At 43.1% G+C, this 27,113-nt stretch overlaps 1 protein-coding gene across 7 annotated transcripts in view; it reads left to right on the forward strand.

Moving 5' to 3' along the window:
- OSBPL5 (oxysterol binding protein like 5) overlaps positions 1 to 27,113 on the forward strand; it is a 114,665-nt gene that overhangs the window by 51,531 nt on the left and 36,021 nt on the right. For all 7 annotated transcript variants that reach the window (XM_064513124.1, XM_026092761.2, XM_064513123.1 and 4 more), the window contains exons 2-6: positions 6,235 to 6,391; positions 11,211 to 11,284; positions 21,490 to 21,570; positions 22,251 to 22,352; positions 23,982 to 24,185. In XM_064513124.1, coding sequence (XP_064369194.1) covers positions 6,256 to 6,391; positions 11,211 to 11,284; positions 21,490 to 21,570; positions 22,251 to 22,352; positions 23,982 to 24,185 — 597 coding nt within the window. In that variant the 5' untranslated portion in view covers positions 6,235 to 6,255. The remainder of the gene's footprint in view (positions 1 to 6,234; positions 6,392 to 11,210; positions 11,285 to 21,489; positions 21,571 to 22,250; positions 22,353 to 23,981; positions 24,186 to 27,113) is intronic.

The following is a 27,113-nucleotide window of genomic DNA, read 5'->3' on the forward strand; positions in this document are numbered from 1 at the left end:
ACAAAACACATGAGGATTGTGTATTTAGTACTTATTGCAGTACACAAAGCCCATTTCTAAGCTGTAAAAGTGTGGTGTTCCCTCTCCCAAACACAATATGACTTTAGTACCAGGCTCGTGTTTGCTTGCAGGAGACATTTGTCCAAAGCAGAGCTGATCTGTAAGGTGAGGTTTTCCTACACATCAAATAAAAATGTTTTGCAGTTTGTGCTCCTACCTACCTGCTCTTTTAACCCACAATCAAATAGGGATTCCCAAAACTAGTAACCTGGGTTAATTTTTTATCTCAGCGTACGCATTTGATTCCTGCTTTTGCCTTTAGTTGTGCTGTTTATGGTCTTTGCTCATCATGGAGGGTGATGGGTTGTAAATCTACTGAGAAGGCTGGGCATGCAAGTGCTGCCCCTGTGCTGCACGGACTCATCAGCCCAGCCCCTGAGCTTGCTGAAGCAGCTAAGAAAAATCTTTACTGATACATGTAACGTTAATAGCACAAACTGTGGCTTTGTCTTTTTGCAGCTTTGTTCCATGGTTGCAGATTTGTGTTCTTCAGTAACCCACCTTATTTATTCCCTGCTCTGGACCTGTCACGAAGCTGAGTGCATAACTTCACTTTTTCAGGTTCCAACAAACACCATGATGGCCCAAACATTCAGTGTAGGCTATAATATGTGTGTTTTGCCACATCCCTAACCAAAAACATGGGTTACTTAAAGAACCGCCTGCAGGGGCACTTCTCACTTTATCAGATTTTACTTAACTGTGAGCAGGGGGTTGGTTGTCCGATTAACCATCTTACAAATAGGTGTTTTAGGAAAAGCTTCCAGAAACGAATTTCACAGAATTTCTGAATTGACTGGTAGTTTGTCAGCTGATGTAAATCACCAGTGCACCACTGAACTAATAATTTACTCTTGTGGAAGATATGTGCTGCTGTTTTTCCTTGTTGTGTCCTTGTGGGACTGTAATAGCTGGAAATGTATCTGCAAACAATTTGCCTTCTCTTTTCATTCATGAAAATTTTAGCTCCTCAGGGTTAATTGAATCAGGAAATGTCAGTATCTTTAGATTTAATTTTCCTTATTGATGCAGATTCTAGAGTAAATTACTATTGTGAATACAAAATAGGCTTTAATTTGATTTCTGGGAAATATTTAACGACCAGAAAAAGAGAAGGTTGTTTGGACCAAGCCTTGAATAAGTTAAGAGCCCCCTTTAACTAACACAGTCTTCTTGGCTATACCAAACCTTTAATGAACTATTTATAGAGATGTGCATATTTGCAGTCTATTTTAAAATGCTGAAAAGGACAGTAAGCAAACCAATCTACCCACCAGTTTGCAGAGGGTAGGGGCAGCATAATGCTTGTACAATGTTTAACTCAGTGGTAATTATATGTCACAAACCTAGAAAATTTAAAGATAGAGCCAGGAAAATTCCATCCCCCAAAGCCTTAGGCCAGATGCTAAAAAGTGCTACTATCTTCCCAGCAAGCATAGAAAGCCCAAAATGCAGAGAAGACACGCTGAAAGGCATCTCTGCACCAGCATATCTCAGCTATAATGGTACTAGTCATTGCCTTCACCCAAAATGGGTCCGGTGTCAGAAGTGGAGAGCGCTGGCAGCTCCCATCCACTGTAATGGCAACTATGAGGTTTTCTGAAGAAAACTACTATTCTTGCCAGGTTTCTATTTTGTTGGCTATTACTGAAGCTGTTTGTGAGCAAAAGTCACCGTTGGGTACTTGCACCCTGTTAAGTTCCCCACTTCCAAGGCCTTGTGTTTCATGATGGCTTGACACAGACTCCATCTGCCACATTTTTCCTTTTTAAAAAGATAAAGTAGTCACAAAGACAAGGTTAGCAAGAAGTTTATTTCTTGCTACTGAATTATTTATTCCTTTTCAAGCCCTGGCAAACAGCTCCCACTTAATAGTACATTATGGCTTAAAGAGCTGTCAACACACAAGGGACAATCTTGAAAAATACTCTGTTTAGCGGCTCCGTCAATACTCTCTGTTATTACCTTTCCTTCATTTTTATGATCAAGACCACATAGTGGAAGGCCAGAAATGACCTGAGCAGCACACTTTAGTAAAGGGATCTTTAGTATACTAAAACACAAAAAGATCTAGCAACCAGATACATTCATACAAGAGGTAAGATGTAGATTTTTAGCAATGAGGTTAATTTTCTAAGAGAGCTTGTGGATTCTGTATCACTTGGAGTCTCAAAATCAAGGCCTGATGTTTTAGACAAATTCCTGTCTCATCTGCTAGATTTGTATTGGAGGCAGGAGTAGGGGATGAAATTTGCTGCTGCCCTCCTGTATATACTTGTATGTATATGTTGTATATACAGCAAATTTCCTTTTTGGCCCTCTGGAATTCTTGCCCAATTTTGCTTTCTACCATCTCTGTCTTTCTCAAGCCCTCACAGAACTGGCTTGCGTGAAGCATCTGTCACATCCTGAAGTAACCTCCAACATACTGATTTAGAAGTAGATTTGGGTTTCAGAACAACAGTGTTGTCCTCAAATCAGCCATGCAAGATTTGAGTCTAGGACCAAAAGCACCTGTGTCTGGAAGTGTATCTTCTGCATTTGCTGCTTTTTTTTCCTGGTATTTTATGACTGGTTAGTTTTTGTATGTTTTCTAGATAATTGTGCGTTAATGGTAAAAGTCAGTTTAGCACAAGGCTGTACTCTTGGCATCCCTTGCATATGCCCCCTCCCATCTCCCAGGTGATTTTTGGGCTGAGGTTGGATTATATGGGCATCCAGAGAGCTCCAGTGTAAGAAATGCTGAACGCTCCTCCCAGTTTCCCATTAAATCACTTCTGAAAATTGCCCTTGGCTCTGACTGCTCGATGTCACCCACCACTCTGCCGAGCATTATGGAATCTGCCAGGTTAGGCAGGCAGACCCTTATGGACAGATACAATAAGTAGGTCTCTGGGTAAGTGAGCTAACGGAGCTTGCTCCTCCCCCCCCCCCACCCGCCCCCAACTTTATGGATGTGCAGTTTGTATTGGATTCTCTGGTGTCCAGTAATACTGCCCTTCTTTCAGGGGGCGAGGATACAGGTTTCCCTCCTTTACTGGCCATTGATTTTCTTGTAGCTTTTAAGAATTTAGTATCTTCAAGTTTTCTATTCCTATAAATACAGATCTATAAATTTCCTTGACTTTTGCCAGTGGTACAAAAGGTGGTGGGAGGTGAAGGAGGATGAAGCGCGGTAGACATAGATGCATACACGCACAGACAGGTATCTTTGGGAAGCTAAACCAAAAATTTCAGGTGTTTTGTAGAATCATAATAATGTGAACTACATTTTCTCCCACTAAGGATCAAAGTGTCTGATGTACAAAAAACCCAACATACTGAAAAGTCCTTTCCTACAATTTTGTACTGCACTTTCTGCATAACAAGGTAAAATCTTGTAGGTTAAGCCTGTCTATCTCAGCCTTTCTCTGGAAAAAATGTCAGGGGAGTCTAAGATCAGGTGATTTTAGAGAATGAGCTGTGGGCTGACATTTGTCTCCTCTTTTACCCTAAATAAAGGATAAGTAAGTTGAGCTGCACAGACACCATACAGCCCACTGAAGGAAAGGTCTAAGTGCCGTTAACTTTTAGTAGAAGTGAAGCCCACGAAAACACAGACAATAAAACAGCCTGTTGGGTGAGGCTTAGCCCTAGGAGGGAGCTTTTCCCATAAAGTCTTCATAAACCAGCTGGAGCAACGCCATGTCCGGTGCTCCGTGAAAACAGGCCAGGATGACGGTGAGACAGCAGGTGTGTAGGGTCATGTATAGGCAGCTAGCAGGCAGGCCCGCGGCTGCTGCATCTCAGCGAGCTTCAGCCACTAGAGAGGTTTGGCCGCAAAGAACCCATTTCAAGTGAAATCACTACAGTTAAGCTTTATGGTCAAAAAGACATGAGCTGCTGCTGTAGTTTTATAATGAGATCTGTAAGAGAGGAGCCAGAGCTTATTATGGGCTTGAAAAAAGTCTTTTCCTTTGTGATCGCCCACTGGCTGTTCAGTTGAACAGGACAACACGATTTCTTGCTGTCAAGCTAGTGGCTTAATAAGTGTGGAAAGGGGAGAGCATCAGCATAATAATTCTGTCAATTATCCTGTGGCTGAATGGTGTAAAATAATAGGTGAGGAGAATGGTAAAGCATTGGTTTCCCTGCATTATACATATAGAAGCAGTTGAAAGGAGATGTAGTCTAGTATGTCCAACTAGCCAGGCAACCTGCTCTTGCTCTGGTGCCCACAGAAGCTTTGCCACCAACATCTGTGACCTGGTGGCAGTTCTCAGCTGGTGTCTTGTGTTATTGCTGTGTCAAAATGATGCTGAATGCAGCTTTTTGTGTCCCCATGTCAAGAAGAGTCTCCACCATGAGAGCAGGATGGACAGAAGTGCTACTGTTGGTAGCTCAGTCCCTAGACAGCTTTCTACTGGCTGGACTTGGGACTCTGAGGGGCTTCGTGCACCATCAGCTCAGCCTTGTCGGGTCCCCGCTGTCCAGAGAGCGGGTCCCTTGGGTCTGCTTTTGCTCAAAGCTGCTCAAGCGCAGTTTCAGAGGGGGAGAGCTGCAATGGCCTTTCTGGGAACAAGGGCAGAAAATAGCTCAGCGTTAGCATTCCCAAAGCAGCTATTTAGACCCAGATTATTTTTGAGTATTCTGCTTTGAGACATGTAACTAGCTGCTTTTTTTTTTTTTTAAGTTAACTTTAATTTTTCTCTTTCCTTTTCTCCCCCTGGAGGTCTCTGCTGCAAAACAGTATCTGTACAAAAAAGGGGTTATTTACAATGCCAAACATTAGGAAGATAAGTTGCCTGGTGCTCTGGGGCTGCCTTTGGCCACAATGGGAACAGGAGGACTTTGGGAGCCCCAACGCGTGTTTGCAGAGGGTTTCACCAGGCAGTTGCATTGCAAGTCACGCGAAGCGGTGGTGGTGAAATGCTGCTGATGACTTGTTAGTGTCTTACGCCCACATCGCTGGGGCGGGAGTGATAACACGTCGCGTTTTTAGAGATGTCCTCAAAACACCATGCGGACCTGAACTTGCCCTCCCTCTGTGGGGCCGACGGGGCGCGCGGCAGTGGTACTGCCTGGGGAGGTGGCCGGCCCTTGGAGGTGACAAGCGCTCATACCTGTGGTTAACCCTTCCCAGGTTCAGGAAGAGCTGCAATTTAACGTGGTTTTGTCAACCCAGATCACTTTAGTGGGAACAGGTGGGGGAGTGTTTGCATGAGGGGCTGATAACCCTCCAACAAGGGACAGTAATGGAGAACTGTAGCTCACCTCTCTAGGGGAAAAATATTACTATAATAAAAATGTTATGAAATATGATAAGAAATATAATTATGATAACCCAGATAAAATACAGGAGGGGAGTCCCTTGCACAGGGACATGCTCATCGCACACTGGTCCCTCTGCTGAGAGAGGAAGCAGCCCTCATGGTCTGTAATGCTGATTATAAAAGAAATAAAAGATATAAAAAAGTCTTTAATTTCAGTCAGGGTAATCTAATAGCTTAGTCCAGTGATGGTAAATAGCACAGTACCACCAGGCTCATGTGCAGGGGTGTAGGGAGGCTTTCAGGGAGACCCATGCTGTTCTTTAAGGCTTGTCTTATTGATCAAACTGCGAGGCTGATTTAACTGTCATTTTGAAGAAAACTAAAATTACTTACTTGTATGTGCTCTCTTAGGAAATAAGGGCAGGAGTGGCATGGGCTTTTCTGTCCTAGTACCCTGCTTGCTGCTCTCCGCTCCTGGCAGCTGGTCTTCCTCTAGGCAGCTTGGACTAAATCTTGGGGGAGATGGCATAACCCTGCTGACCCTGATAGTGTTACGTTTATGAAAGACTCCAAAATCTTAAAAAGAAACAAAAGAAGGAATTTTAGCAGCTGTACACTGGATAGGCTTACTAAGTAGCTATTTTCCTAGAGAGATCCCTGTGGCGTGGAGGATGTTACAGTGGCAGGATTCACCGAGGAGCAGTAGCCTGCTTCCCTGAAGTTTGCAAATACTGGGAGTCAGCAGATCAGTAGTTGTAGCTTCTAACTAATATCACTTTTTTTGCTACACAGCCTTCTGGCATGCTATAAAAAGATCTGGCAGGCTATTTAGGATGAGGTGGCTTTGAAGCAGCAGTTATCTGTGTGTGAAACCTTGATTTCCTGTGTCTCGAAATGAACTATTTCTCTCTTTCCTTTTCAGAAAACCCCTACAGCTCATGCCATGAAGGAGGAGAACTTCCTTCGGCGCAGGTTCTCCCTCTGCCCGGCCTCGTCCACCCCTCAGAAGGTCGATCCTCGCAAGCTGACGCGCAACCTCTTCTTCGGGACCGACAACGACATCTACCCGCTCAGCCCAGGTGGGTTTCTGCTGTGCCGGTGCCAAGTGTCTCATTTCTTGCTGCAGTTGTACCGCCTGTCTTGCATACCTGAAACTTGCTGCAGACCTTCAGGTGCTTGACTGCAAATAGGGTTTTTTTTTTTTTTTTTTTTTTTTTTTTTTTTGGTGGCAGAAAATAAAGAGAAATAAGTTAATGTGGAAATGAGGGAGCAGCTGTTCGTGCAGCATGGGTATCACCAGGTCCTAGCTGGTGCTGCTTACCCAGTGCTGTCTTCCACTGCCGTGGCGCTAAGTAATAACTGAGGGCATCCGAGTTGGGGTTCAAAGCCCTTTGAACACTGCATGGCCTCATGTTTCAGAAATGATTAGTGTTTTGGGGCACTTCTGCTTTGAGACATTAGCTGTGTTTTCCCTGAAATGTCAGGCTCTTTTAAGGTGTTGCCTGGGACACTTTTCAAACTTCTAACAGCAGTGTTCCCTGTTCAGATCCAGAGCCCAGGATAAATATTACAAGAGCAGACTTTCTGTGATTGATGGTCTGTAAATATCTACAAGCACTTTTCCCAGTACTGTTGTCAGTTTGCAGCGAACTGCAGGCTGGCTTTAAGTGTTCTCTTTATATATATATTTTTTTGCTCTGAGTCTGTTAGACAGCATCTAATCTAGATGAAATAGAGCTCATTTTATTGTTTCAGTGTTTGTTGCTTGTAATAAACAGTCAGTTGAATCTCTTCCGTTGATTGCAGCCTACAAAAAAGGCTTCAGCTCCAGTCTGTAAACAAGTGCCTCAGACTTGGTTGAGGCAGCCATCGCAAGTTTACAGAGCTGTCATTTGTGGTTGCCATGTCAGTGCTAAATAATCAAACCTCACAGCACCTTGGTGAGGTCTTGAAACACTGAGAGGTAGAGAAAGAATATAGCATGTGTCAAAAGCCTTCAGTGCTCATCTGTGTGTAACACTCAGCAGACTCTCCAGGCTTTGCAGATGTCAAGCAAAGCCAGGCTTGGGTTTCAGGAGCTAATCATCTTTCAGTGAAAAGATTTCAAGGACCTCTGACTTTGCAGGTATCTCTATTTGTGGGTCCCTGCTTCAAGGCAATGAGGAACCTATTTTCAGCAGTGCCAAACAGTCCAGGCTGTGGCTGAAATCATCGGAAGCTTCAACAGCCTTTTCGTCGTCGAACCAGGGATAACTTAAATGGGACACCTGAAATCTCATATGTCTCAAACCTGTAGGGACTTCTGAAAAGCTCGCTGCCGATACGTGCAATCTATGCAGACGTGTAGTAACAGCCTGACCAAATGACCTTTGCTGGGCTTAGCAGGACGAGCGCCTTGAGCCACGTAGTTCTCCAGATTAACCATGCTTTGCTTCCTGGTCCCAGCAGACTTTGTTCACAAGCAACTTCTTTCATCGTTCTTTGACTTCTTTCCTCTTGTTGGCATGTGTAAGTCTTTATTACATGGTAACTAAAAAGTCTGAGGAAGACATGTTCTCTGGTTTGTAATCTTTATAGAAAGAGAAAGACATTAATTCATGCCCCTTGCCCATGTCATCTTTTCACATAGCAAGGAGGGGAAAGAAATGCTCTCTTTTCTCTTTCTTTCAGGGGGTAGGATGTTTGCAAGACAGCAGAAATTTATTGGAGGGGTAGCTAAAAGAACTTTTAGGGAACCTTTTTTTTTTTTTTTTTAATAATTGACTAGGCTGTGAGTCTTTAAAAATTTAGTCTATTTGCATCTTAAAAGAAGCACTTTAATGAATATGGGAATTTCACTGTGATATATGCATGCAACTAAATTTCTAGTGTACATGATGTGGCTGGTGTTTACTGCAGTAACATTCATGGAATTGGGGCAGGTTTTATTGCTGATAGATTTGCCACATATCAGAGCCTGCATTTTCTCTTGTAGTTGACCAGCTACTTTATCAAAAAGTCTATAAAAGAATTGCTCTTGCTGTGTAGAGCTAATAGTGAATCCTTGAATAACCCAATAATTTTGCTTACCACTGATCAATCATGCTTGCTGTGTTATTCTTTGCAATAATTCAGTATAAAGAGGAAAGGAAAATTCACCTGTAGGACTGATGCACAGCAGAAAACCAAACAAAGGAAATAGTTACTCTTCTGAAAAGGATCTGGATATAATAGGATAAAAGAAGGTATCAGTCATTCAATTGTACAACCTCCAGACTGCAGTGTGGGAAGTCTCCTTCATGATGTGTTGAAGCCTCTTTCCATGCTCACCATTAATCCCCTTCCTGAAATCCTGCACGTTACTTGGCAATAGCTGTGTTAGTAGCTGGTCCTTTAAGCCTGAGAGAGCCTTAGGTCTGCTTCTGGTGTGGGTATTGTTTCTTTGGTCAGGGAGATGAGAGCTTCTGCCTCCATAGGCAAGTTAATATTTAGGTCCTTTTATGTTTTTATGTGGTTTCCTCTTTATTTTCTCGAGGTGGCTATATATCTTGTGCTCTTTTGGGTTTCTGATGCATTTAATTATGTGTATGGCTGTTTGTGAAACTCGCAGAGAAGGGATTCGGTGTCGCTGGCTTTCTAAATGAGAGCTGGCTCTCTCCCTCTGCAAGGCTACAAGTTTGCTCGAGACAGCTAAGAAAGCTCACCTCCAGAAAGTAGCCTTTCCCTTGCAAGTGCCAATATGCTTAATGTTTTTGGCATAAGGAACTAGTATATGCTGCTCCATAAAACTGTTTTATGAATCTCTGTAACCAATGTGTATAGGAGAGAACAACTGCATGTTCCTGTTCTTCCTAATACCCTCTGAGGGATGGTCCAGAACTCCCATTGTTTAGATGCAAGTGGTTTCCACCATATGACTGAGAGAACACAAAAATATCTAATGTCCAGGCTTTTGGTACGGATATCACCTTGGAGTGAAGCATTCTTTAAGAAATGAGACATAATAAAGAATGGATGTGAATTCGCTTATACGAATAGATGCCTTTCCCTCAGAGCAGGCAGCAGCTGACTCTCATTAACTTTGCTTGAACTTTTAGACCATATGTTACTTTCCCATACAAGCATGGAAAAAAACTCTTCATGGGAAACAAGTGCAAGAACTACACGGCTTTGAGTTTATTCCAACCGCCTCTGCCTCCATCTGGGAGAATGGGGGCTGTAGAGAGGAAAGCACCGTCGGAGAAGGAATGGGAATTCAGGTCCTAATCAGTGCACAGCAGTTCTTACGGCCATCGCGCTTGTCACGGTGGCACACTGGGACAGGCACATATCCGGGCCCTTGGGAATTTCCCGTAGCCAGTCTGCCTGAGGACATCAGGTTTCTGAGTGCTTTCGCTAGAGACTGGTGTTGGAAGGGGAGGAGCGATAGGTAAGAAACTAGGTTGAGATCCAGGTTCCCAGTTCTTGTGCTTAGCCACCTTCCTATGTGACCGCATGACTCCTCCACCCGCCTCTGCCTCAGCTCCCCACCTGGGCAGCGCACGTGCTTCCCTCTGTGCTTACACTTGGAGGTAGTCGCCTTCTGCGTCAGCTTGTTCTCCCTCATGTCCCGTAGTGGAAGTGCAGAACAGGACTATGAACATACTTATTTTTCAGTCAGCTTCTGCCGCTAGCTTTTCTCATGGTGCTTGGCTTCTTCAGTGGCTCTGCTGAAGGCTGCAGGAGACACTGCAGCTTCTGACATGTCTGTGGCAACTCCTACTGACTTTGGGAGAGCCAGGGTTTCCCTCGCTGGTTTTGTATTTGGTGTTGTTTCCAAGACTTGTCCACACAAAGGTTTAAATGCATTTCTCACAGTTCCCATGTTTGCAGCGTGCTGCGAATGGATTATATTTCCCTGTCTTGGTGGTTCTTTACCACAGCCAGTATTGAATCTTTAATTGCTAACAATTTTCAAAGGAAAACTACATTGCAATTGGATAACAATGACTGTCTTGGCACTAAAAAGCTAGTCTAATCAGATGCTATTTTTTGGCTTTTTTTTTAATAGAAGCTCTGTGCTTTCTTTTACTGTAAGGGTGTGATTACACTTGGCAGAAAGAACAGCATTTGTCATTTCATTTTATTGCTTGGACCAGGACTACGTATGCCAATACTAGTATATAATATGTATAATGTACTGAGAGTTTAGTATATTTAGGTAGTAGAAAATATATCTCCCTACAATGATTGGAAAATGTCATGGTTTTCATAAATGCTACTTATTAACTTAAACTTTCTTATTGTAACAAATAATTTGGTCGGAAGACATCGATCTGCAATGTTTTTTCTTAATTATGTCTAGATGGAGTTCTGTCTTCTGTAACATTTTATGATCATGGCTATTATTTGTCAAACAAAGCATGCTATCAAGCACATCTATGTAGAGTTGCCAGCTACTGACCAAGGAGGCTAGCGTATTGAATAGCTTCTTAAAGCTGGATACCATCTATTATTTGCTCTGAATGAGGCATGAGATGTGTAAGAAAAAAAACAGACTGTGGTAATGTAATTAAGGATTGCATCATAGTGCAGACACGCGAGGGGGCTGATTAAGGAGGCATAAGCAACCTGATTTGCGGTGTTTTCTAGCCCTTGCATGCAGGACTTTGCGACCATCGTGTTGTTTTACAACCATTGCATTGGTTTACCATAGTGTTTTCAGACATCAGTTTTAAGCCGTACTTGTTGCGTAGCCCGAGCACGTAGACCTAGGTTATTTCGAGCTCTCTAAGGTCTGTGCGTGTGGTCTCAGTGTGCCTGTTGTTGCTCGCGACACCTGCTCTTGCTTTCTGTTAGCAATGGCCCTCCTGGGGCCGCAAGTTAGCTGTGATTTTCCACAGAAATCTTCCATTTCTGAATCGTGCTGCTTTGTTGCAGGGAAGGACGTGGAAGGAAACAGCCCATCAGCGCTGAAGGATGAGACACCGCAGACACCAAACTCCATCAATAAGGTACTGGGGGAGAGGGACATGGCCCCGCTTGTGCTTTCATTTCTCTTCAGGCCAACGTACTAATCAGTTACTACTCTCTTTCTTTATTTTAAAGTAATTAAGAAAGCATTTCCCTCTGTTCCTGCGGGAACTGTGCATGCATATTTTGATAGAAGGGAAATGAGAGTGTTTGGATGGCTGGGTTGGCACGGACAAGCCCATGCTTTCCTCAGTCTTGATAGCATCTACCACAGCAGAGTTTATCTGGGTCTCCTGCGGCCGTGTGTTAGGTGCGAACAATTACAGTTGTAAGGTTGATTTTGTCAGCAGAGATGTCTCCTGCTGTTTCTGATCAGCAAGGCAATCGTAAAGATTGTTTTGGAAGAGAAGGCTTTATTTAGTATTTAATGTATTGCATATCATCTGAAACTGTGAGACCAGATCTGGGGGGGAGGGCTCTGGGACTCAGCGCAGCAGGCGAGGAACCCAAACTAACCAAACTTTCCTGAACCCACCATTTCCATCCAGCCTATTATGGAGAGGTAAAACTGGATCTAAAGACTCTGGATCTAGGTGTTCAAAACCTGGCTGTAAATCTAGAGCTGCTGGGTTTGATTTCCTGCAGAGACGGAATCAACATTTTAATCTAGGGCTGGCTTTGAGACTCATGTACAGGGTTTTTGGCTGCAGCTCTCTAACATGTTTCTGGAGGATAACTAGAAATAGAACCAAAGCCTGTTAATAAATTTTTAACTAAATTTATTCAGCTATGAAGCTATAAAATGCAAATGGCACCAGCTGAAATGAAAATATAACATGAATGAAACAGCTGGAGACAAATGATTTCTTATAATACGTGACAGTGGCTCTACATCTTCAAATACATTTGGCTGTGCTTCCTGGGAGCTTGCAGACCCTTGTGCAGGCATGCCCTGGCAGAGGCCAGCATGGGGGGTGGCGGTGACCAGAGAAGTGGTGAGCGTGCAAAGATGGCTCATGTTCATGTGTCCTCTGCTTCTGCTGGAGCCTGGCCAGCTGCAGGCCAACCTTGGTTTTGCTTTTTCAGGCAGGTTGGTTCCTTGCAAGAACCCAGCCTCCTATTTAGCCTGGCAGTGGCAGAAACGCAGAGCTGTAGAAAAGCCAAAGGCCTCGGCAGCTGCATCCGCAGCTTGTTTCAAAGCCTGGTGTTTGAAAGGCTATGCAGGGAGTGGCGTTAAAATCACAGTGACTTAGGAATGTGAAGAAGAGAGACTTTCTCTGATCTCTGGTGGAGCTGGTCAGTGTGGCCACAGGACAGCGCAGAGCATGGAAATGCTGTCCTAGCTGGAGTGTGATTTCTCAGGTGCATGGCAAACACAAGGATAAGAGTGTGTTTCTGAGAGAGAGCATGGCCCAGACTCTGATTTTGCAACGGTCAAAATTCCTCTGGCCTAAAAAGCAGGTATTAGGGCCCCACACTCCCAAAATTCAACTTCTCTACTCACTTCCAGTATTGCAAGTAATTTGGCAACTGAATGGGCCAGAGCTAGATTTTTCTTTCCTGCTTGACTGGTTTGCTTAGATATGGCATTGGATTCGGAGACTGCCAGCAGTGGCTTTGCAGCTCACTGGACCTGTGCTGGATGCCTGTCCATCTCGCTTCAGTCCGGTTCGCTGTGCTGTATTGCACACTGCAATACTTGTTCTCCTGCAGCCCAGCAGTTCTTTTTCTGTCTTGCTTTGCCAAATCAGCGATAGGAGGAAGTCCGCACTATGTGCCATGTCTTACCGTACAAATTTAGGCAAACCAATAGTCAATTAATATTTGATTTTTCATGTCTATTCGGCTCTAAGATTATATAATGAAACCTTGCTATGAGGTGTCCAGGACTATAGGTAGCAATCTCTGAGTATTTCAGTTTAAAAATAAATAGTGATATCACCAGCTTGAACTGAAGGAAAGACTGTGTACTAATTGGGTCATGTTTAGATTACTAGAAGCAGGGGGGAAATAATTTTTAGAAACCACATTGTAGGGTGTGCAGGTTTAATTAATGGATTCAAAAGTAAATGTACTAGGTAAAAGCACCCATTCAGCAAAAAGAAGAGAGACAGAATTATTCCTTATGTAAGCCTGCTGAATACTGGAGCCTAATTTGGCCTCATTTATAGAGGGGGGAGAGGTGCTTTCAAATCATAGATTTGCAGATACCACAAAACAAAAACACCTGCATCTGCCTGACTCTTCAGAGAATTTCTTCAGCCTATCCTGCAGGCTGAGAGCAAGGAAAACATGGCAGAAGAGGTTCAGAGAAGTAAATAAATTAAAAAAAAAAAAGAAAAAGAAAAAAAGGCTGATGAGGGCGCGTGCCTGCTTGGAGGGCACTGGAGGCACAGGTACATGCTGGCCAGGCCAGCAGCAGGTTGTGACATGGCTGAGCTATGAGGATGCTCTTTCCATTTACTTGTGAAAATCTGTTTATCCTCACTGAGAAGCCGAGTTTGCCCCTATAGTGTTTCGCCCCTATAGTTAAGTGTCAAGTGTGATACCAGCTAATGCTGAGCCAGGATAAATTCAAGCAGCTAGCCCAGCCCTCACAGAAAGGAAATATTTTTAGGTTTCCCACAAAGAAGAAATGATCTGTGCCATGAATGCTTACCCTGTATTTGCCCCAGTGGGTGTAGCTGCCCTCGTAAACTAGCACTGCTGCATTGCGATGTCTGCTGTCCCACGATGCGCCGGCTTTTCACCCAGCAACGCAAAGGGTAGGAGAGATGGCTGAGCAGTCAGACCCTGCGTTGGGGCTTGGAGACCTTGAATTCCCAGCTCAGCCACGCGTCCCTGCATTACCCCAGGCGGATGAATTGCATTTCTGTTTCACTTCTCCATTGGTGGCCTGGGGATGGTTCTGCATCTCACACACTCGGGGCACGGCACCTCTGCATGATGGAACAGGCTGCAGGTGTCCCAGGTTGAAGCCATCTATTTGCCATGACACCATGCTGTGCCTGAGCTTTCATCTCCTTTTCAAAAAAAAAAAAAAAAAAAAAAAAAAAAAAAAAAAAAGATTGTTAGCTTACTTATTCCAGGTTGTTTCTCATTTTAGTTTCTCTTTCAAGAGCCCTTTAGCCTTGTTTTCTGGATGTGAGGTGTGAAAGTATCACTGAACTGTCCCTAAGCTTCGAACTACTCTCTGCAGCCAGGTAGCGCAGTTACCCCATCCCTGATAGTAGCAGGATATGCTTTTCTCTCCTTGTGTGCCTCACTTGGCACTGTTAGTATCCTTTAAGGCACCTTTTATTGCAGTCTGCAGTGTTGTATTATCTCTTTCCTCCTTTCCTACTCAATGTTTACCTATTTATTCTAGTGTCCAGAAACCTGTTGTGATCTTTTGATAAGCATGCAGAGCCCACACAGAGTTGAAGTGTATTTTAAGGGACTAGTCAGGAAAATCTTGAAGCTGGAGCTCAGTGATGCTTCACTCTTTTCAGTCCCACACTGGCGCCACAATGAAGTCTAAAATTATCACATTGTGGGAGTCTGGCTGTTGTGTGCATGGTTATATGATGTACAGAAGGGCAAAGCTGAGATTGCCTGGTTCCTCATGAATGAGTTTTTCCGCATGCCTGAATTGTTCAAGACTTTGGTAATCTGAAATACAAATCTAAGTGGTTGCTAGAAACTTATTTTAGCTGCAAAGGAGTTATAAGCAGTTTATATCTATCGCTTGCTAGATATAGTGATTTCTTGATCGCTCCTTAATAGAGTAGCTACAAAGCTCATGCGCTGTTACACTGATCCTTCATTCTCATGCTTTTAACCCAAGTTAGTTATAGCCACGGTTACATCTGAGACTATCATAAAAGGTAATTCATGGCACTGGAAACCTGCAAGAGCAGCTCTTCTCCCGCTCCTCCTGTAGCAGTAAACCAGGGAGTCGCTTGTCAGCTCTAGTGGCTAAGGGAATCGGCTCAGGAGTGAACTGGCCCTTGGTGCATGTTAAGCACAGCTTTAGGGGAGAGCCTGGCCACCCCAGATGGTGGTGCTGCCAAGCCAGAACCCATGCTGATGTTTGATTACCATTCTTCATACTGTAAGCATTGCAGATGCGGTTATTTTAGAGATAGTTGTCTCCATTAAGATTTAAGCAAGTTATTTCTTTCTGCCACCATAGTCATCTACCGTGGCAAAATGTCCCAGCCTCAGCAGGACAGCTCCAAGTAGCTGAAGAAGTCATTTTTCACAGAGAGATGCTGCTGGGAGTCACTGTAGATTCTCTTATTTCAGTGAAAAAGACAACAAAGATAACATATACCACAGAAAGTGTGAAAGGCTGAAGGCATGTAAATACAGCAAAGCCCCAAGGAAAACAAATTTACCATGATGATTTCTGTTCTCATCAGCATACGTATGCTCAGTTCCTGGGCCAAGGCACAGCAATGCGTTGGTTCTTTAGTTCCATGCATGGCGTTTTAGGAAATCGCTATTGTCTGCAGAGGGTCTTGCAGCTAATTTCAGATAGGCAGAGATTTATCCTGGAGTAGTGCAGGAAAATTGCATAGCAGAGGGGTGGCATTTTGCGCTGAAAAGGAAGAAAAATGGAGATCCATAAGTTAAGTAGGCACATGCAACCCTGAAACTCCCAGGTACCTCACAGGGTGGGATGTAGGCAATGGTAATTGGTCATTCGCACAAACAAAGCCTCAGGGCTGCTGACTTTGGGTAAGCCACAGCAGTCCTATCATGTCACCTTGGGTCAATGGTTATCATAACCCCTTACTCTAGCATTCCTGAGGGAGGAGGGGAGAGTAAATGGAGGTGCTAGAATCGAGAAGATTCATGAAATGATTTGGCAAAGCATGATTTTAAACTGCAAGTCCAACTGTTTTTCATCACTCATTTTCTTGATTTGTTTAAACTTAGCCTGGGAACAAAAGCTACATCTAGCATTTGTTAGTGGGGAAAGCAAAGCTTTGCTGGAGATTTCTGTTCAGAATTACAGCTGTATCAGTCATATGAAGCAGCATCGTTCTCTTGCCTAAAATATTCTTTAAATATTCTAAACTTGTAGAACGTTCTTCCCATGAAAGGCACGCTTAAATGATCCTATAGCAATCCCATGAGGTCTGTGACTTTTTTCTTTAATTACTATAATGTGACGCAATGGAGCAAAGCATTCCACTAAAAAGTAGTATAACTTGGTATTTTGAGTTGCTTGGTTAGCTCTTCTGACTTTCAGCAATGATTTTCCCTAGATATTGCTGTCACTTCAGCTATTTATTTGTACATTCTTTTTAATTAGTGCTTATCATTGCACTGTTTCAGCCTTGTAAACATCTGTATTGCATCTTTGTAACATCATTGAAATAAGCAGGAATCTTTTTACAAACTAGAATGTTTGAGGTGAAAAATAATCAACTTGCTCTAAAACAGCGTATTAATTGCAAGATAATATTTCCTAATCCAAAGTTTGTTTATTAATGGGAATTGTTTCCTTGACTCTACTGTGCTTTGGATGTGCTGTTATCATCTACCATTTTGCAAAAGGACTGCCTGTAGTAAATTGAAGACAAAGTTGTTTAAATATCGTTGAGATACCTGTGAATAATCACATGAATAAAACTTAAGAAGCACTTCACCTGCAATATTAGACTGAGCTTCTCCATAGCATTAATACTACTTTAAGAGCTTTTACTTCATTCGTTTCATTTCTGCAGTGACACGGGTTTGTAGCAATTATATGTAGAAAAGATACTGGAGGCATTACATGTGAGCAAGGAGATGTCTCCCACATGATGACTATTTTTGCTTTTATGAAACAAAACTTATGACCCTAGTTACTTTTGTTCTGCCTTCAAATTCCCTTCTGATTTTGTCTTTCTCTCATTTGGTTACAAAGAAAAGAAAAGGACAACTTGCAAGCCCTCACTGCCATTAATTTGTAGACCACGTCTTGAGGATGACTTTGTTTAAATATTTCTGGCTTGGAATAATTCTGTCTATTTGTCTCTCATTACACATTTCTTTATGTCCATCCTGTGCAGCAGGAGTTGCTTGTGCTAAACAAAATAAAATATTCCTCTTGCTGTTGCCCAAGATGCAGCATGCTGAGGGGCTGGCATCCCTCACGCCAGAGCTGATTGCAGCCTGTTTCCCTGTCAAGTGATTTGGTTCCTCTTGGAAATGAAGGCACTGAAAGATCTGAAATTAAATAGCTTTATGGTCAGAGTACTGCAGCATTGTCTTGCAAAGGCCTTCAAGAAACGACAGGGTGTTGTGATACCTGCTGACCATCATCAGTGGATCCCTACATGACTGAGATGAAAGAGGACAGAGACCTACTGGGGCTAAAAAGTGCATCTCAGTGCGTAGTACAGCCAGGCATCACCCAGCAATGCCACCAGTCCAGCCTGGAAGGGACGGATCTGGTTAGAGCACAACGAGGGGCAACACTTTCCCACCCTTTTAAGTGCTGAAGCATGGCCTGGAAAAGTTTTTGGCAGATTAACTGTCTTCTCGCCTTACCATTATGAGAAGCAGTATATGAAACATATCTATTGCTTGCCTCCTTAGAATACCTCTGTCTGTCTGTCTGTCTCTCTCTCTCTCTCTCTCTCTCTCTTTTTTTTTTTTTTTTTTTAAGACACAAATTCCCTACACTCCCTATTGTATGAAGTCCCATCTCTAGTTAGTACTGTTCCTATGCTGTTGCAGAGAGAGAGGGCCAGACTCTGCTATCCTATGCATATCCTAGTTTCTTTGAAGAAAGTGCTGTGATGACAAAGGGCTTCTCCTTGTTTTCTACCAGGCTGAGCAAGGCAGGTCAATAAAAGAACATCATTAAATGCCCTTAATGTGTCTTAGTGCTGTAAAGCCTTGCTGTGTCTTAGGGATCTTTACAGCTGATGGCCTGGATTTACCAAATCTCATGGCTACCATGAGATGCATCAAAACTGTTATGACAGATTCAGATAAAAATATGAAATCATATTACTTCAAATCATTGAGCAGGTTAAACCAGGAGAGAACTGTACATTGTTCTCCACAGGATGGAGAATGCAAATAGAGGGGGCCTAGGGTGGGCAGTCCTGGGGCCTGAAAGCCCACCCTCCCTCTCAAAAGGGAGGCACTGTCTAAACAGAAACGCAGTGCTTTTCATGCTGGAGACCTGGAGTTGGCCTGCGAGCAAAGTGCTGCTTAGGATCTGTGCATCCTCATAAGCACAAGAGGCAAAGCTGGCCGAGAGAAGCCCTCAGTCTGCCTAATCAAAAAAGTAACTGGGGAAAGAGGTCAAGTTTCTGCAAACAGAAGTCCCAGGTCAGGCACGCCTGAAAGCATTTCCATTTCTCCTAGTAACGTTGCTTGGTTTTAGTGAGATTTTCTTTTTATAAAGCTGGCCCTTTTATAACCACCTTGGGGAGCTGCAATATTCATCACATTGCAGCATGGATATTTTCCAATCCGTAGAAATCCTTATGCAAGCAGGGAGAGACTCAAGCGACCGCTTCTTTCTCCTCCACCTTCAAGCCTGCGTTAACGCGTGCCGTCCCTGGGCCACATTCCCGTTTACTTGCAAGGTTAGCAAATACAGGGTGTCTGGCCAGCTCCTGGGGGGTGAGGGAAGCCACACGCTCTTTTGTGTGCCCATGGCAGCAGCGTCTGAGGCTGTTCATGCAGCTGCTTTGACCTGGTGATTTCAAATGAATTTGATTTCACACAAATTTTGCTGTATTTAATGAACTGCTAAAGACTGCAGTGGTTATAAGCGGTGCTCACCTCTTCATCCTCTGTCCCAATTTGAGGTTTTGCGGTTGCTCATTTTTAGCATGAGCTGAGGAGCCCCCGGGAAATTTGGCAGGGCAGGGGGACTGGCAGACCTGCAACAGTGCCTCTGTTTGAGTTAACGTCGGTCCCCAGTATTAATTCAGCGCAGGGGCTGATTTTTTATCCTTGATGTAAGTGCTAAGATGTAATTCTTCAGGCAACAAATGACTTCAGTGTGTTTTAGTTAATTAAGGAAAAAGCACTCTTTGTATCCCGATGCTTTGCCAACACCTGAGCAGGAGCCTCACGAACGCCTGTGCTTTCGCTGCTTCTCTGCACTGGCCGATGAGGAGCGGTGTGCAGCGTCTCTGCTGGTGCCTGCTCGCCTGCGCTGGAGGGGGTGAAACTGCCTGCAAAGAGTCGGCTCCTAATTGTGTCTCAAGGACAGGACATGCTCCCTGCTAATTGGAAGAAGGGGGGAGAAATCTGACCAATTCCCAAGGACACGTGTCTCGAATCACGGAAGTGTAATCTCTCTATAATTCTGAGGGATTCTTTCTCAGAGTCATTTAAGCACTTAGAAGTGTTTCCTCCTAAAGACGAGGTAATAGTGTAACTCTCAAACGTGCAACGCTGCCCTTGGAAGTGTGGCAAAGACCCTGCGGGCAGGACTTGCTGCTCAGACGTCATGTCGGTGCCATGGTCCCCATTGTAAATCCTGTGTTTTTACAGTGAAGTCCCATCTGCAGAAGATACATAAAATATGCATCAGAGACTGCATTGCAGGTAGAGGAGGAGGAGGGTTTTCTTTCTGCTAAAACAAAGATGGCAAACATTAAAAAGATTGCAGGAGTCCAGAGCTGGCATTTTCTTTGAGCAGTGCTAAAGCCGAGTCCACTTGTAATCTGGATGGTCAGATCAGGGACTTCACTGGTGTCTACATGCCTTCACAGAATGAATTTTTTATTTCTCTATTTATTCTTGTGTCCTGTGTAGTTTTGTTTTTAATAGACTCACGATATGTAAGAGCAAGCACTAGATTCTACTGCGACCCTGTCCCTGTTGCAAACTGCCCTTTTTGCCCCTAATTTCCAACCCTACATCATCCAGAAAGTTTTGCTCTAGAGATGCTGCATTTGGGGGTGCATCCTCATGTTTTTGCTTCGCCACAGTCTCCAAAGTCTAGTCAATGGCTTGTTTGCTGTGATCTGGCCATGTCACTGCGTATTTCTCTCTATGTCAGTCACGTGAAAAAGCCTGATCCAGCTGTCATTAAATCCTTCCCTACTAACGTTCAGTGTGGCTCATGGCTGTAGTAGCTGGAGAGATTTCTTTGTCACTGGGAGGGAAGAAAAAAGTGGGTCTCTCAAAGCTGAAGGCACCGTAAAATGATTACACTTGCTCATGACGCACATGCGAGAGTTTGAGAGGCCGCTGGGTGTGTTTCACATCATAGCAGCAAGCTGATAAATGGGAACCATGTCTGATGTGTATTCTCCTTAATGCAGCTCATTTTTGCATCATAACCATTAAATCAATGTGGCCAAGGGCTGAGCTTTTTTACAGAATTCTCCTAAGAAGGAGAGATAGTGCCTTACCCCAAAAGATTACAGTCTAAACGCATAAGAGATGAAAGGTTGGAAGGAAAACAGGCCCAGAGCGAAGAAATAATTTCCCCAGGGCCACAAAACAAGCAGCAGAGCCCAGACTACCCCATGTGCCCTCCGCAGGGCTTGGACACCTTGTTGGTGATAACCTGTCCAAGGAGGGTCCTGGTTGGGAGCTGGCTCCGGAGGGCTATGCTCTGTAGGTGCACCGTATTTTGGGGAACAGTAATGTTGTGTCCATGTCTAATGCAAATAAATCATTTTTTCAGTCCATCAGCACAATCGTGAGATCAGTCTGCAGTCTCTGAAAATGAATTTAAACAGCACTGACGCTGTTAAACATGATTTAAAGTGACTGTATATTTTGTGCCTGGCTTCCCAAGGCCAAGACGATGATAATTTTCTGTATTATCTGTAACATGATTAGGTCATTTCTTGCACACTTATGTTTCTGGATATTTCAGCTAGGGCAACAGTCATTGCCAATTTTGAGTGTAGTTTTGAAAGACCTCTACCAGCTTCCCTGTAATTTTTATTTGAGTAATTGAAATGCTCTAGGATCTGAAAAGAGATGGGTAGTTTTCAAAGTTAGGAATAAGAATAGATTTTTTGTTGTTTCTAACAAGATTAGTGTCTGTGTGGGAGAAATATGAAGAAAATGTCGTGGGGAGTTTTCCAAGTAACCCTGCGTGCAAGAAGGGAGTTCAGAGTGCGGTGCCAGTATGCCTTTCTCGAGGGTGCCGCGTGTCTGCTAATGAAGCCTGCAATCAGCTCTTTCATAGATTCCTGGAAGATATAAACAACCCTTCATTAAAGCACAGCTCAAATTTCTTCATGTTAACACATTCCTACTTCCTCTCTCCCTCTTTTTTTAGAGTGAATATAAGCTTTGCAATGGGTCTGACAAAGAGTGTGTGTCTCCCACGGCCAAATTCACGAAGAAGGAAACACTGAAGGTATGTGCACAGCAGCCAAGTCAGCGTCAGCTGACCCTCTTTTACAAAACAAGTAGTACCTTCCAAACTAACCATTGGGAACTACTGTGAGTCATTTCCCAAGACCCAGAAAAGACTCTGACTCTTCTAGGAGTCATTATCAACAAGGGTATTATCAGGCTTCGTATACAGGATTAGATTATATATTGCAAACAGAAAAAATTGGTGTAATTATTGTGCTCTGTTCGTGTGTTACAGAGCCGTTAGGAACCCGAAGAGGATCGTAACCCTTCATTGCTTTGGTTAGGAGGGCTGTTCCTAGGCAGTCTGGGCAAATAATTGCTTGAATGTTTGTTTGTCTACCAAAACCAAAGTGCAGTTAATTTGCTTTTGGATGAAATTGCATTTAATATGTTAAATTGGGGGGGGGGAGGGATGACGATTGGGTACTGAGCCTCTTCCCTTTCTCCCCAAAGAAAGCTGTGTAAACTGCAAAAAATTGATGGTGTTCAGTGGAACTTCAGAAGCAAAGGAAATATCTGCTATCTCGTTACATTGTTCCCCCTTGTGCTCCTTTCGGAGGAACCTGTGCTGGGTCAGGCTCCAGCTGGGCTCTACATAGCTGTCCTGAATGCATTATGTTCCTTCCTCCCCCAAAGAGGACGTGATTACAGCTGCTGTTTTTCTCTGTTCTGAACCAGGTACAAAAAAAAAATTACAGACAGGAGAAGAAAAGAGCTACCAAGCAACTCTTCAGCGCTCTGAAGGATCCCAGTGTGGTGATCACAGCAGACTGGCTGAAGGTATTTAGTACAGACCACTGCTTCTGAGGCTGTCAGAAAAAACAAGTGAGAAGTGCTTGCTGTGTCTTGAGACGTGTGCGCTAGCACTTTCTTGAGTGAGGGAAGACTGAGTAATTTTCAGCTGGTGTTGCTGTGAAGCTCCTGCTTAAATAACTGCTCTAAAAGCTACGGGGAATGTTTATGTTCCATCTTAACCTAATTCAGTCCATCTGTTCCTTGTCCTTAATAGGAACAAGGTCTCAAAAAGAGCATAGTACAAAAGGAACTGATGATGTTCCTCTGTTCTTTCTTCCTCTTTAAAGGAGTCTGCTGGCCTTTTCCCATAGATGTGTTTTCCTACTGAAGAGGAAACAGGCAGAGTAATAGCTCGGAAATGGGCAGCTACAGCTTGTTCTATTGACAGTTGGATTTTATGTTGTCACAGCCCAGAATGAAACATAGTGGACCTGATGACAAGTGTAATTTCTCCTTGTGCAAGGATTCGAATAGTGACAGCTTCTCATTGAAGCCCTGAAACTTTGTCCATAACAAAACAAATTTGGACTGACATTGAGAGATGTTGTCTCTGACAACTTTTTTCTTCTTCACTGGAGTATTTAGTCTTCTTGATAAATCATGAATTGGTTGCCCCCTTTATAGTGGTAAAACTTGACTTTTCAAACCTCTCCAAACAAATAGCTTTTTTTCTTTTGTTTTTTTTTAAAAAAAAGGTAAATTAGGGATTTCATGAAACAATACAATTGCATTTATGACCACTTCGAAAAACTGCTAACACTGTTCTGCAGTCAGTGTTGGAATCTAGGCAAGTGAGATGTGTATTGCTTACCTGAGAAATAAGAGAGGCGACAAAGTACTTCTATAGTGTTTAGTGCTGATGATAGCTAAATATTGAGATTTTTATACAAAACACCTATGTTGCGTTTGCTGCAGCTGGAAATTTCTAGCTCAACAACAAATGACGCTGGGCTATCAAAGCAAAACACCAACACAAGAGTTGAGAGTCAGCCTATGCGCACTGAAGACAAGAACACCTTAGGCAAAATCTAACCTTGTGGAGAAATGTGCCTATTCTTAAAGGTATTAACTATAATATATGCTATCAGTTTTAATGTCTTCTCTGTAAGAGAGAATGTGCATTGAGCTTGACAGAGAAGTAAACCAGCTAAAGAAGATGCTTTAAAATTGTGGTATTTGACAGAACCCATTAATAGCTCTGTTTGGCAGAGCGCTCTTAAAATGTCTTCTAAGGTCAGTTAGACTAGCTATAACATTTCTCTCGGTGATGCCCTAATTGGCATGCCCTCCCTTATTATTAACAAATCACTCTCCTGTGGCCAGCAGTGTTACTTGCCTACAATATTAAGAAAGCTGGAAACACCAAGTCGGTAATAGAAATATGAAGGGTAGATTCTGATAGCTGGATTTGCGTGGTTTAGGATTTTGCTATGAGGTCCCTGAGACTGTCTGGACGATGCAGTATATCCATCGCACAAAGTATGTCTTGGTCTGGCCCTGGCAGTGCTGCCTACTGGAAATATGAATACGGAATAAATACTGGATAAATGTTGTTTTTTCTTTTAAGGAGCAACCTAAAAGCAACTTTCTATTCTCTCCTCTCCCCCGCTCCAGATCCGTGGGACTCTGAAGAGCTGGACCAAGCTGTGGTGCGTTCTGAAACCAGGAGTGCTGCTGATTTATAAAACACCAAAGATCGGACAGTGGGTTGGGACAATCTTGCTCCATTCTTGTGAGCTGATCGAGAGACCCTCCAAAAAAGACGGCTTCTGTTTTAAGCTGTTTCATCCTTTGGATCAATCAATCTGGGCTGTAAAGGTAACAACCCTGATGAGCTGAACAACTTCTCCTTGGTCACCAAAGTCTCTGAGCAATGAGAAATCTGGGTAGGAAGAAGCAGCTTTCCAAACAGGCTGCAAAGGGCAATTTGCCTTGTGTGGCTCTGTGTGAGCTGGATTTTGTCTGGCAAAGCTTGTTAACTTCAGTGCAACACTGCACAAACACTGCTATACTGCTTTGCTACTCTGCAGGGAACTGGTGTCATCCCTTGACTTGGCGGAGAGCCTAAACTGACGGGATCTTGTAGGACTAGAGGGTTGGGAAAGGGGTGCAGAGATTTTTGAGGGTGTTTGTACTACCTAGGTTTTCAGTTATTCAGATGTTCTTAGTGACGGTGAATTGACTGCATGTAAAGATTGGGGACACTGAGGTTTGGTCATGGTGTGACATCAAAGGAACATGATACGTTGTGATTTGTTATACACGTGTATCGTTCTTGGTGTATAGATGCATGCATAAATTGAGGAAAGGAAAAATATGTTAGTGCAGAAAAAATGATCCACATCTAGGAGCTATATCAAGCCCTGGCCTAGATCTGTTAATAGGAGATGAGGAGTTGATGCAATTAACTGACTTTCCAAAAACAAGGATGTACAAAGCACTAAATGCTTTTGACAGCACTAGAAGAGGGTTGGCAAAGAGACAAAAATCAGACGAATGATTTGACCAAAGCTTGTTTTTGTTAGTGTCTCTAAGGTTTGGGTTTGTTTGTGATGAACTGGAATCTACTGGTCTGCCCAAGCCTCGGTTATGCCATGAAGGTGTGACTTTGGATAGGTTCTCTAATCTATCTTGCCTTAGTTTTCTCTTCTTTGAAATGGGAATAGCAAGGCCTTTGGTCCCTCGTTTGGAGTGCTTGTTCTGTCTGTTGTTGCTCAGAGGCTGAGACAGTCTCTTGCTTTATGCACAGTATCTCCAACAGTGGCCTCTGGATCCCCCTGTAGCACGAATTATTAGTAGTTTCTCACACCTCTTAAAATAACTCCCTCCAAGTTTTAAGGAGCTGCGTTTCTTTTTTCCATTAAGAATGAATAGGTAAAAAGAAAAAAGTTACCTAATGTCTATGAGCGAAGAGCAAGACCTCAGTACCTCTTGACAAGCACTGAATGCAACTTCTGTTGGATGCCTGAAGAGACAGCACTTAACTGTTCTTGAACTTTGTTTCCCCATTAAAAACAGCAACTCTGCACAGTTATTGCAGATATTATTCTCTAAGAAATATCACCAAAGTAAACAAGGCATTGCAGGTTATTGCCTTGCTGCAAGGTGGTCAGCAGAATAAGTGTGCCTGGTAAGATTCATGTGAGAGGGATGATTGCATTTGTCACTGGCACCAAAACATCTAATGAAATGGAGGGGAAGCCTTATGGGAGCAGATCAAGTGGCCTCACTCCTGCTCATCCTGCTGAAAAATGGTATATAAAGTCTTGATTTTGAGTACAGTAAAAGGAGAGAATTAAAATAAACCTCAGCAATACAGGGTAGGAGCTGCTGTTTTCTAACAGTAGCTTAGCTCTAGTCTGTGCCTAAGCACATCGCTTTTGCTTTATGTCCCAAAGGTTTGGCTGCCGCTTTGCTTCTTTTATCGCACTATTTTAAGAGTTGTGATGCTTGTCTTACTCAGAGCCTACACCCAAGAAAGTTGTCAATCATTTACTATCCATCAATGAAAAAGTTTGTTCTGACATGACAAATCAACTGAATTCTTCTGAAAAGCACAGTAGGCAGGATAGTGAAAAAGTAGTATCATTTAGAGATCTGAAGTGTCGCGAGATGCGAGAACTTGGTATGAGTCATCCCAAAGAAAGAGTTTTTATCAATATGCATATATATGTGTGTGTGTATATCCAATTCCTGTGTCTCTTGAGAAAATATATGACAGAAACAGGAATTATGTGTTAAATATGAAGGGAATATATCTCTGAAAGTGTTTGTGTACTAGACAGGGTCCCAAGAGATTTAAGTTTTAAAGTCAAAGTAATATTCTGAGTCTTTTGAAACAGATGTTTGGAAAGCAGCATTTGAGCAGCATGAGTTTCAGGGTATCTCCTGAAACTTGAGTTCAGGTTGGATTGTTGTGCATGATAGATGCTTTCAGCCCCAAGGTGAACACCAAAATACATATCAAGAAATCCACCAGCAAATAGCTTGATGTCAAAGAAGCTGTCAGCACTCTGACAGCAGTTTAAGGCTGAAGCTGCTAAAAATACTGATTCATTTTGTGTCATTTCATGGCCTTCTTTTAAAGCAACTGAAGCAGTGTTGACTGACTAGTCTAAACTTGTTTCATGTAACTCTGCAAAGAAGGCCAGTTTGTCTTGAAATATAGATTAGCTTGAACTCAAACAACAAGCCCAAGTTACTGTCCATCATGATAGAAGTAAGATCTGCTAAATAATTTTCACTTCTGGCTGAAGTGGCTTCTGGAATTTCCAAGGATTGTCTAGCCTAGAGCTGATGGTCTGATTTGGACTCACATTAGAGGACTTCCAGCTGACTCAAGCTCATGAGCACCCTGTCAGTGCTAGCCTGGGTGCTCTGCAAATGTCTGGAGGTAACTGCCAGGTTCAGCCACATACCCTGGAACAAACGTTGTCTGCTTCAAGCACTGTCCTAGACATTTATAGTCATGCTAGCCAGTTAAATTTAATGTGCAGTCATGTAACTTGAGTTAGAGCAGGATGAAATTTTGGTGTGCCTGTCAAATGGTAGGTATGTAGGCTGAAAGACCATTTCTTATGGTTAACAGCTAGACATATGCACCAAGTAGCTTTTTCTTCTATAAAGCTCTCTGCTTTTTCTCCTATAAAGCTCTCTGCTTTCTAGAGCTCTTAGAAGCATTCCCCGGGGAGGAGGGAGTACTTTTTTCTGCATAGCGCCCTTGGCTTCTTGAGAGTTAAGTTTTTA

The sequence above is a fragment of the Dromaius novaehollandiae genome, chromosome 5 (assembly GCF_036370855.1).
Source record: "Dromaius novaehollandiae isolate bDroNov1 chromosome 5, bDroNov1.hap1, whole genome shotgun sequence".
In the NCBI taxonomy this organism is placed as follows: Eukaryota; Metazoa; Chordata; class Aves; order Casuariiformes; family Dromaiidae; genus Dromaius; species Dromaius novaehollandiae.